The sequence below is a fragment of the Mustela nigripes genome, chromosome 16, assembly GCF_022355385.1.
Source record: "Mustela nigripes isolate SB6536 chromosome 16, MUSNIG.SB6536, whole genome shotgun sequence".
In the NCBI taxonomy this organism is placed as follows: domain Eukaryota; kingdom Metazoa; phylum Chordata; class Mammalia; order Carnivora; family Mustelidae; genus Mustela; species Mustela nigripes.
The window spans coordinates 1,278,441-1,289,604 of NC_081572.1; the positions used below are offsets into that span (position 1 = coordinate 1,278,441).

Here is an 11,164-nt window from a genome sequence, read left to right on the forward strand (position 1 = left end):
GTGCCCTCTGTGCTTCGCGAGGCACATGTTAACCTATTTTCAGGATATTTAGGATTTAAAGGACACATTCCTCCAGGATCTGACTTTCCTTCTATCCGCACGCGAGTGACTTCCACGCCCACACACGCGGGGCACCTTCTTTGTGGCTGGGCGGTGTTGGGCCGTGGAAACCCACCGTCCGCCGCGGCTCCCGGATGGTTCCGAGGCGGCTCTAAGTTTCTGTCACACACAACGTACTGGAGGCAATTCCCGGCTCTGCAACTTTATGAGCTTGTCTGGCCATGTCCACTCGTCCGACCCTCTCAGCCAGCCAACCTGGAGCTTGCTCCAAAGGCGTTGACATTTGAGGACTTCACCTAATTTTCGGGGAGAAATTTCTGCTAAAATGGGGAGCTTCTTCGGCGCCTTCTGCCAACGAAGCGAACAGCAGGCCGGCCTCGGGGGCTGGGCTCGGTGAATCCCGCGTCCCCGCGCTTTGCCCAGACAGCCACGGGCACGTGAGCGTGTCCCCGGGTGATCACATACTCGCGAACGTGTCTCGCCGGACAAGTCAGCTGCCCCCGCGGGCTAGGGTTAAAAGCCACCTCGCTGTGATGGCCTGAGCGGTAGAAGCTCCCTGCGCGCCCGCCACCATCCTCGAGGGAGGCTCCCCCAGGTGACGCTCCTGGGCCCATCTGTGGGCTCTTCGTACGCATCCCCAAACTGCTTTCCACTATGTCATGCCGACTCACCGCCCCTTGTCCCCTAAGGTCAGTGGCTCAGGTTCTGGTAACTGGGTCATCCCCTCCCTGAGTCACAGCCCTGGACGTGGCTGACGGCAGGGGTGGCCGTGGGCCCCGTGAGCTCCCGGCTTGTGGCACTGGGTGCATTTTGCGGTGTTGAGGTGGCTGGAGCCAGCGGCGGCCGCGGGACCGTAGACTCCCCGACCAGCTGCGTGAGCCCCGCCACCGCGGCTCACCTGTGAGCCTTCCGATCCCTAATGAAAAACTTAGCTCCTCCGCCCGGGGCGCGTGGCTGGCTCAGGAGGGCTGAGCGGTTGACTCTTGGTCTACGTTCAGGTCATGATCTCAGGGTCTGGGATGGAGCCCCGTGTCAGGTTCTGTGCTCAGTGGGCAGTCTCTCTCCCTCCGCCCCTGCCCCCTGGTCACACGCGCACGTGCTCTCTAACTCTGAAAGAAATAAATGCATCTTTTAAAAAATCCTTCTTCCGGGGCTCCTGGCTGGCTCTGTTGGTGAGCACGAAGACTCCGGATCTTGGGGCTGTGAGTTCGAGCTCCATGTTGGGTGTAGAGATGACCTGAAAATAACATCTTTTGTTTTTCTTTTTTTAAAGTTTTTATTTATTTAACAGAGAGAGATCACAAGTAGGCAGAGAGGCAGGCAGAGGAAGGGGGAAAGCAGGCTCCCTGCTGAGCAGAGAGCCCGATGCGGGGCTCGATTCCAGGACCCTGGGAGCATGACCTGAGCCGAAGGCAGAGGCTTTAACCCATTGAGCCACCCAGGCGCCCCAGAATTTTTTAAAGATTTTATTTCTTTATTTGAGAACGAGAATGAGAAGAGAACATGATGGGGAAGGGTCAGCGGGAGAAGCAGACCCCCCCCCCCACTGAGCAGGGAACCCCAGCCAGGACTCAATCTGGGGACTCCAGAATCATGACCTGAGCCAAAGGCAATTGCTTAACCCACTGAGTGACCTGGGTACCCCAATAAGTCGAATCCTTAGAATGCATAAACAAATAGGAGGCGCGTGACCGGGCCTGCGTCTTCCTCGTTTCTTTTCTTCTCCCCCACCCCCAACAGCCGGCTGTGCGGTGCACTGTGAGCCACGGTCGACATTCCAGCAGCCGCCTAGCAAACCGTGAGGACAAAACGCGGGCCAGCCGCTCGCCGTGTTGGAGCGGAGGGCAGAGGGGTGCGGTCCTGGACGCGGACAGCCCCGCCTCCTGATTTCACGCGAAACCCAGGTCACAGGAGAAAAACCAGCCCCATCGTCTCCTGTCCCGTTCACCGGGCACTGCCCCGCCTGCGGCGGACTTGGTGCCCGACCCCGACGCCCTCACACCTGCCTCTGCAGATCAACGCGCGCATTCACAGAGCGCTTGAGGGCTTACAAAGGCTCACCCTGGGGCACCCCAGAGTCATTTCGGGATATGTCCTCAGTCGGGATTCTTGCCGACAGCCACAGACACCCAACCTTGAGAAACAAAGTGCCAGACAGTTTGGTGGATGAGACCGGGCAGCCCACAGAAGCCTCTGGAAGACAGAGGGCCTTTCCCAGGTAGCAGGAAGGACCCCAAGGAAGCAGGCGCTCAGCCCGGGTGACCTGGTGAGGTCCCGTTGTGTGGTCTCCTGGCACCCCAGCCCAGATGCCTCAAGTGCATCCTCAAGGCCACTGAAGGAGGCTGAGGGCCATGTCTAGGGAGAGAGTGTGGCTCTTCGGCTGGGATTCTTCTGGAAACCGTTCTGGGATGCCTCCTTCAGACTCGGATGGCCTCACCTTGTCCAGTGTAGACAAGTAATTCTCTTGGACATTTTCCAGATTTATTTATACCGTAAATATTAATGTGCTGAAAACAAATCCCTTTTTCTGACTCCCACAGATTTTGCCTATCTTGGTGATTTAGGCAAAAAAATGATCCAAACTGTCCGGCCCAAGGGAAGGTCAGCGCCCCCACCCCTGCCCCTGTCCTGAGGCCGCCTGTCCCCATGGGAGGCATGGACAAGAGAGGTCAGGGGCCAGGCCCTGCTGCCTGCTGGGGGCCTCGTGGACCGATGGGTGTCCACCGCTATGGACAAACGAGCCAGCTGCCAGGACAGCACCAGCTCTGACGACACCGCCTGGGGAATGGCCCGCAGCCCAACTGCGGGGCGTCGGGGAGACCGGCACGGGGCCTTCCGTGCTGGGGCCCCATGACATCAGCCATCCAGGGTCGGGAGATAATTTGTCAGCTCTCTGCCCCATGTGGCCCCTGTGGAAATCAAAGAAGCAGTCTCGCCCATTTTTAGAGATAAATTAAATGCATCAGTATGAGGAAGTCAGACAGCGAGGCGGAGGGGAGAGGGTGGGTGGAGCCGTGATTTATCGGCTCTTTAATAAGCATTTCTGGGGCTGCCCTGGCGGCCTCCCGCCCAGAGCCCGGTGCCCGGGAGCCTCTTCACTGAGGTCACGAGTGGGGCTCCCACTGCGACCTGCCACTCGCCGGCGAGAGGCTCATCTCCCAGCTGCTGTCCCGGAGCATCAATACGAAACGGCGCTGGAGCTGATGGGGAAGGAGCGAGGGGTGGGCAGGATGGGGCCGTGGCGCGGATCGGTCACCCCAGCTACCTGGGACCAGCCCCTGCAGCCACAGTGCCACACCCGGGAGTCAGCAGCCCAGGAGCCAGAGGCCGCCCGCGGGGGAGGACGCCCTCCGGTCCTCAGCGGGGCCCCTGCCCTCCCCGCCTTTGCCCTGCACCCACCTTGTCGTGCCTGCGTCTGCCAGGTGAGAAAGGACACCTGGCAGCTGTTTGAGCTGGGGGGGCGTCGTTCAGCTCCGCTGGGGTCACGGCAGAAGATCTGCTCCCAGCCACGGCCTCCATTTTATTGAAGTGCTGCGGGTTTTCCTAACAGAGGCGCTCTGATGTGCTGAGAATGTCCGCGTTTGGTCGTGTATGTGATACAAAGCAGCCCCGCTTGCTGCTGCCCCGCTTGCTGCTGCGTACTGGTTCTGGGGTGGGGCTGCTGGGAGGGTCGGCCTTGATCTGAAAGGTGGCCTACAGATGTATGGTGGGTTCATTGTCAACCAATACTTAGGGAGGGCCCCCTTCTCAGGATACGGCTGCACACACAATGGGCAGAAAGAACTCACATCCTCGTGAGGGAAACGGACTTAAAAGCCAGGAAACTGCAGCGTGGGGGGCGGGATGCAAGCTTCGGAGGAAAAGGGGGGGTGAAAGCTGGAGCAGGGGCTGGAGAAGGCCCCTCTGCGCAAAGATTCGAAGGAGGGGGGCACCTAGATGGAAGGGGAGAGAGAGGTCCCCAGAAGCACGGACACTGCAAAAGCCCTGGGGTGAGAGCAGGCCTGGGTATATTCCAGGGACCACAGGACGGGGGTGTACCTGGAGCTTGAGCGCCTGGGGCCATGAGGTGGTCAGGGCCAGAACAGGGAAGTGGTCTGATGAAATGGGGCTGTGAGGGGCGCCTGGGTGGCTCAGTGGGTTAAGCCTCTGTCTTCCGCTCTGGTCAGATCTGAGCTCTGCAATGGGCTCTCTGCTCAGCAGGGAGCCTGCTTCCCTCTCTCTCTCTGCCTGCTTGTGATCTCTGCCTGTCAAATAAATAAGCAAAATCTTAAAAAAAAAAAAAGAAGAAAAGAAATAAAAGAAATGGGGCTGAGTTCCCGGGAGGACTTTGGCTTCTCCTGAGAGCTTTGTGGGGAGTCCCCAACTCTAGCAGTGCAGTGTGGACAGCAGAGCCGGATTCCCAGTTTGGGTTAAGAGCACTGAGGCTGGGAGCCGGGTGACTCACAGAGGTTTACCTCCCCAGCCCTGAGGCCACCAGCCCCTCTGAGGCCCTCCCTGTCCTCACTCCCTGTCAGGACCTGGGGCTCCTGAAGCCATCCAGGGGAGCAGAGGGCTCAGCCCATTGGACATGCCCCCACACCCCCAGGACCCTGCAACAGAGAGGAGAGGGAAAAGGGGATGGGGTGGTGCTTGCCCCCAAGGGTGGCCCCCCACTGTGCACAGCGAGAGGTGTTATGGGCCCATGCTCCTCCCCAAAGTGCTCTCTGCACGGAGCTGGGCTCCCTGGAAGAGTGAGCCACCTGCTTGGCCCTGTCACTCAGCCCATTCCCCTTCCTGGAGGCCCGGGGCTCTCCCTCTGTGGCCGGATCCCAGGCAGGGCGCAGTGGGCAGAGGGCAGGGGTTTTCTCTGGCCTTCGGCCTTTGTGTAGAGCCTCCCAGGCCACCTGGGCAGGCCCGAGGCGGGGACAGGGGCCGGCTCCCGCCAGAGGCCCGGCTCCCGAGACAAGGGCAAGGTCTTGTCCGGGAGGTCCAGGGTCCCCGCCGGCCTTTGGAACCTGGCAGGAGGGCTCTCCGCGGAGGGCCGGGCGCCCTCGATTTGACTAGTTCCCCCTGAAGCAGAGCTGACCTAACGGAAATTCTCCCAAAGCCTCTCCACCGGGCTCTGGGGCTGGGGCGGGGGGAGGCGAGCGGAGGCGGGCACGGGGGAGGGCGAGGCCGGCCCGCCCTGCCGGGGCCCCGCCGCAGCGGCCTCGCGGCCCGGGGACGCCTTTGTCTCGCAGATGCGCGGCCAGATGCCGCCCAGCGCGCCCCGAGGGCCGTCTCGCCCGGCCCGCGCCTCCCCTTTGTGCGGCGCGCGGACGCCCGCCGGGTGAGGACGCCGCGGCGACCCGGCGCTTCCTCCTCCCGGTCCTGGGTGGAGGGTCCGCGCGCCCGGGGCCGACGAGGGGCGGGCGAGCACCGACGCGGGGGCACCCGGCGAGGCCGGCGCGGGGAGGGGCGCCCAGGCTTCCAGAGGCGGCCGGGAGCGAAGCCCGCGCGGGAACCCGGGTCGGACGGGGGCGGGGCCGCAGTGGGTCCAGTGCGCACGCGCCCGCAGCCCCGCCCACCGCGCTCCCACTGGGCGCTGGGCCGCCTCCCTCGCGCGATTGGCCCGGACCGTCGCGCTGTCGGCCAATGGACGCGCGGTTCCTGGCGGGCCGCGCGGCGGGGGCGGGGCCGGCGCCGGGGGCCGGGCCGGAGCGGGGGGGCGGGGACGGCGGGGCCCCTCCGGGAACGCTCGGCTGCGGGCCGGCAGTGGGCGCCGTGAGCCCGCGATCGAGGCCGCGCCCCCCCCCCCCGTAGCGGGTCCGTGCATGGGGCGGCGGTCTGGCCGACCGGAAGGCCCCGCGCCGCGCGGGCCGGGGGCGCCCTCGCACGGTGTCGCGATGTCACGGCGGCCCGCGCCGCCTCTGCTCGCCCCCCGCCCCGCTCCCGCGCATCCCAAAGCCACGAGCCCACCCCCGCGGACAGCAGCGGCGTCCCTGACGGTCGGCGGGGGTGGGGCTGGCGGTGACCGGTCGTCGGCCCCCGACCAGCCGCCGTCAGTGGACACAGAGTAGCGAAGAAGAAGGTCGCTTTCGGGGGCGCCGGGGCTCGTCGGTGCAGCGTCTGCCGTCGGCTCGGGTCGCGCTCCCGGGGTCCTGCGACTGGGCCCGCACGGGACTCCCTGCGCCGCGGGCAGCGGCCGCCCCCTTCCGCCTGCCTCCGCCCGGCCCCCGCACAGGCCCCGCTCTCGGCTCTCGCGCACAGACGTCTGAGAAAGTGGGTCCCGCCCTGTAGCCCTCGGGCCGCTGCGGCGACAGCCCCGGGCGGAGGGACGCGGCGGTGGGACGTGGGAGCGCGCGGCCGTGCGGGGCTGGCGCGCCGCGTCCCGCACCGCCCCAGCCGGGCGAGGGGGGACAGCGCAGGCGTCCGCGAGCCCCCGCACAGGGGAAGCGCGCGGCGGAGTGTCCCCGCCCGAGGGAGGCCGCTCGGACCCGCGGCCGCACGGGGATCCCGCGGCGGCGCTCACGGACGCGGCCAGCGCAGGGCAGGGCGAGCTTGCGGGACCGCACCCCGCCCCGCGGTGCGCCCCCGCCGGTCCCGAGAGGCCGCGCGGGCGGAGGCACCAGGCAGGGTCGCGGCGCCCTGGCGGCGGCTGCTCGGGGACCCCGCGGCGACGACGCGCGCACGACAGCGCCGCACGGTGAAGGCCACCGACTGGGCACGGAAGTGGCCCTACAGCGGCGAGTGTGACGTCAGACACGTGGGCCCGAACTTGAGAAGATGCTGGGACGTGCCGGACCTCGGGGCTCGTCCGGGCCAAGCGGGCGAACCGCCCCAGGCCGCGACCCGAGCACGGCGTCCGCCGGCTCCGCTCCAGCGGCGGCCCGCGGGGCTTTGGCGGGGCCCGGGAAGGACACCGGGACCGCACGACGCCCCGACCCGGACGAGCCAGACCCGGCCTGCCGCGGGGTCCCCCCCGCAGCCGCGCCCGCCCCTCGGCGTCCCCCACGAAGGCGTCTCGTTTTTCCTGTCCCACGGCAGCCTCCCTTCGGCTCCTAGATCCCCCCAGCCCGGCAGGAGCGGGGCTCCGGCGGGCGGAGCGTCGGAGGCCGGACGCTGGGGAACCGCCAGCCCCCGCTCCCCGCCGGGGGTCCCGCAGGTCGGCCGCCTTCCGGGCCGCGGCCGCTGGAGGGCGCCCCCGGACCGCTCCTGCCGACCGGCGGGCTCCCGCTGGGAGGGCCCTCGGCGGCGCCGGAGGTTGATCTCCTGGTTCACGCCAGAATGGGACGCGGAGGGTCGGCGCAGGAGGCCGCGAGCCGTATTCAGACCTGGTCCCCAGACCCGCCCGGCGGCCACTTCCAGCCCCAAGGCTGCCCCGCAGCTCGCCGGGTAGCGGCGAAGATGCGGCAAAGTCTTAGGAGGCGAAGGACGAACCGCTGTTCGTCCTTTCCAGGGTCCTGGGCCGCCCCGTCAAGGGCTTGGTGCTCAGCAACTCCATTAGCAAACCTGGACTAACTCCGCCCTTACGGGGGGACGGGTGGCCGGGACAGGCCCTCAACACTCACTTCCTCCAGACGCGATACAGAAGGCCGAGACCCACCATGCCTCTCGGGTCCCTCTGGGCCCTTCCCAACACCTCTGTGCCTCCAAGCTCTACCCTCCGGGCGGCGGGGTCCTCAGCAGGTGACAGCAAGGTCCAAGCGAGTGACACCTCCCCTACGCTGTCCCCCACCTGGCAGGACCTCTGTCTGCACAGCTGGGCCTGGAACTCAGGCTGCCTCCTCACCGTGGCCTGGCTGGGAATAGGGCGTCCCCCACACGGATAGGCCCTGCCATGAACCCCCCCCCCCATCATCCAGTGAACTAGCCCAGGCTGATCCCTGGACGTGGGATCCTCAGCCAAGGCCTAACCCCGACCTTGGTTCACCCCAGCGCCCTTTCTCAGTCTCTGCCCTGAGGCTCCTGCTGAGGGCAGAGTACGGTCTCCCGCTGACCACTCTGTCTTCCACAGCTGTTTACCCATAAGACCCTGTTGGCCTTGGTGGTCCAGTCACAGTCACCTGACATCCAGAGACAGCCTTGGGCTGGCTGCTCAGGGTGACAGAGAGGGCCATCGCAGTGCCACAGGAGCCCTCTGTGTGGGAAGGTCGCTGCGTGGGGAGCCTCACCTGAGTCCCTGCTGCCCCCACCCCGCCCCTGCAGCTCCAGGAGAAGGAGGGTGTTGAGGCGGTGGCCCAGCCCCCCTTGCTGGAGTCAGGGGACCATGGCAGCTCGGGGAGGGGCAGGCTCCCCAGCAGTGGCTGGCTCTGGGTCAGCTGGGTCATGGAGCAGCCAGTCCCTAACTCATTCTGGGCCTGCCCGAGCCCGAGGCTTCCGCTCCAGGTGGGCGACTGGGGGCCCAGCTATCACCGTCGCAGTCTGTTTCCTTTTTCCTCTTTCCTCTGCTGCTTCCCTGGGCCTCCTGGGGCGGACTCTTCTCTAGGTGGAGCCTCCCAGCTTCCGGAGGCCTGTGTGTGTGTGTGTGTGTGTGTGTGTCCCTGCGCTTGCAATGGGTTGGGAAACTCTGGTGCCCCAGAAGGTCATAGGGCAGGCAGTCCAAAAGCCCAAATGCCTGAATCTTAGGTGGGGAAATGGGTCTCCGTCATGCAGGCACTCCTTACCACTGGCGACTCTCCCCCACAACACTCGGGGTGGCCTTCTCTTCCGTCACTGCGGCGGTCAGCCCCCCCAACAGCAGGGAAAGGGGTGTATGCTCCCATCTTGCCCTCGAACGTGCACCAGGGAGACACCCCGAGAGACAGGCGTGCAGCCCCATCGCCTCTGCTTCCCCTCTTCCTGTGCTCCATGCCCAGCTACCGGGACGGGGCCTGTTTAATTGATTCAATTTGTCCAACAGTAAAAACACTCTGCAGATGTCAGCCTCCCAGCACCCCACCCTCAGGGAGGCAGCAGACACCTGCCAAGGCCCTGGGGCTGGGAGTCCTTCCAGGGGCCACTACAGCCGGACCGCGGGGCAGGCCCCGGCTCCCACGCTGCTTGCTGGGAGCTGCAGCCAAAGAGACATCTATGGCTGAGGGACCGCCCCGCGGTGGCACAGAGGTATTCCAAATTCTGATCAGATCAGTCTGTCTGTCCCAAGGAACCATGGTCTGTCTGGACTTCCAGTTCCAGGCAGGTAAGTCCTGTTCTGGTAGAGATGCTATTCCTGAGCCGTTGTTAGAATTTCATCTTCTCCATTAACTAGGGCTTCCGGGCTTTCCAGGTCAATGGGGGTGGAAGGGGGGACCGAGGATCCCCTGGGGCCTGGCTGGCCCCCCTTCCTAGGGCCCCAGCCATGGCTTGGTGGTCTCCTTGGTGGCCACCTGGTGGAGGGAAAGGAGTTGAGCCTCTGAGCTCACAGCTGGTCGGGGACCTCAGGTCCCTGTGTAGAGATTAGGAGCCCTGGGTCCACAGCCTGGGCAGTCCTGCAGCCTGTCCGCCTGCGGGGTATGTGTGAGTGGCCACTGCCACACTGGCAAATGCTTTGGGGCAGTTTCTAGGGGGAAGGTGGTGAGCCAGGTGGTGGTGAGCCAGGACCCGAACCCCTGAGCCCCTCGCCCAGCCCAGAGCCCCTCTCTCCCTGTGTGGGCCCCTGGCCCCAAGAGCCACTACTCTCCACCCCAGAAGGAAGAGCCGGGATGATTTAGGGAGAGTTTGCGCCGCTGCCCCTCCCCCGCCCAGCGGGACGGGCGCCCGGAATACGGTCTCGGGGACAAGTCAGCCGAATGCGGACACCCCGCGCCCGCCGCGGCGCGCCCCCGCCTGCACCCTTCTCTCGTTCGCTTTTACGTGTACCCGGAGCGCAGGCTCGGTTCTGGCGCGCTCCTCTGCGCAGCTCCGAGGACACCGGAGGGGGCGAGGGGACGGGGACCGCGCGACGGAGACCGGGCGGGCCGGGGCAAGGTCAGGCCCCGCACAGGCCGCGTGTCAGGCGGAGGGTCTTTCTCTCGCGTGTGAACAAGCCGGGGGCGGGAGCAAGGCCGGGCCCCCCGCGCGGCCATTTTGGAGGGGCGTCGGGCGGCAGCCTGCGGCCCCCACCACATCCCCGGCGGCCCGGGCCGGGCTCCGGGTGGGGGTCCCGGGAGGCGGGGAGCGGGAGGTGGGGCGCGCGGCGCCGAGGAAGAAAGAACAAAAGGGAGCCCCGCCCCCTCCCCCGGCCGGCCCGCGGCGGCCAATCGGCGCGGCCGCCTCTGAAGGTGACCTCTGATTGGCCGGACGGTGACCAATCCGGAGTCGGAGCCCCGGGCCCGTGCGGCCCCACGTGGGGCGACGCGCGCGGCGGTTCGCGGGCCGCGGCGGGTGGGCGGGGCGTGGGGATCGGGGCCGCGCCTTGGGGACCGGACGGCGACCGCGCCCGCGCTTCGCCCCGGGGACCCCCGCCCCAGGGCTCCCCGCGCCGCCCCAGCCGTCGCCGAGACCCCGAGCGCCGTGTGCGCTCGAAGCGCTGTGCCGCCTTCCGGCCGGTCTGCGGTGCGGGGCCGGGTGGTGGCTGCCCTCGCCGCGCGCGCGGGGCTGCAGTGACCGCCTCGAGGCCACCAGCCTGTTCGGGGCAGGCGGCTGCCGCGCCGCGGGCCTCCCTTCCCCGGGGCCGGGCGCCCGGCTTCGGCCCCCCCGGCCCCCCCGCCGCCCCCCAGGCCACTGCGCTCCGGGGCCGGGAGCGGAGGAGAGGGTCTCGGGGCTGGGTCGCGCGGACGGGGGGAGACGTGGCCCGCTGCGGGCGGCGGGGGGGCCGGGGCGGCCGCTTCACCGACGGAGTCAGCTCCCGGTGCGGCCCGCGGCAACGGCCCAGCGGGCGAGAGGGCTGGCCTCCCCGCGGCTTCCATTAACCGCTCCGGGCTCCTCGGAAGGGGACGCGGACCGTGTTCTCTGATGAGGCACTGACGTGGCCTTCGTGCCTCTGGCACCCTCGGACGGTCCCGGGCCGAGCGCGGAGTCAGTGGAAGTCAGTGAATTAAAGGGCGGATGGTGCAGTGCCCGGGCCGGCAACAAAGGGGAGCTGTCACCACTGCAGACTGAAGGGCCGCGGTAGTCCGGGAGGGGCCCAGCCAGCAGGAGCTGTGACCTTGGGGAGAGGGACACAGCGACCCTGCAGGGAGCAGAA

At 67.0% G+C, this 11,164-nt stretch overlaps 1 protein-coding gene and 1 long non-coding RNA gene across 2 annotated transcripts; both read right to left on the minus strand.

The window, feature by feature from the left end:
* Positions 1-1,545: 1,545 nt before the first annotated feature.
* LOC132003523 (uncharacterized) lies at positions 1,546-4,288 on the minus strand. Its single transcript, XR_009400224.1, has 3 exons — positions 4,099-4,288; positions 3,460-3,753; positions 1,546-3,260 (listed from the first exon to the last, which is right to left on the minus strand). It is a non-coding gene; the product is annotated as an uncharacterized LOC132003523 (long non-coding RNA).
* An 837-nt stretch (positions 4,289-5,125) lies between these two features.
* Positions 5,126-8,138, minus strand: LOC132004085 (collagen alpha-1(I) chain-like). The gene is made up of 2 exons (XM_059380156.1): positions 8,090-8,138; positions 5,126-7,437 (listed from the first exon to the last, which is right to left on the minus strand). The coding sequence occupies exons 1-2, from the start codon at positions 8,136-8,138 to the stop codon at positions 5,126-5,128; spliced, it is 2,361 nt and encodes a 786-aa protein (XP_059236139.1).
* Between the last annotated feature and the right edge of the window lie 3,026 nt (positions 8,139-11,164).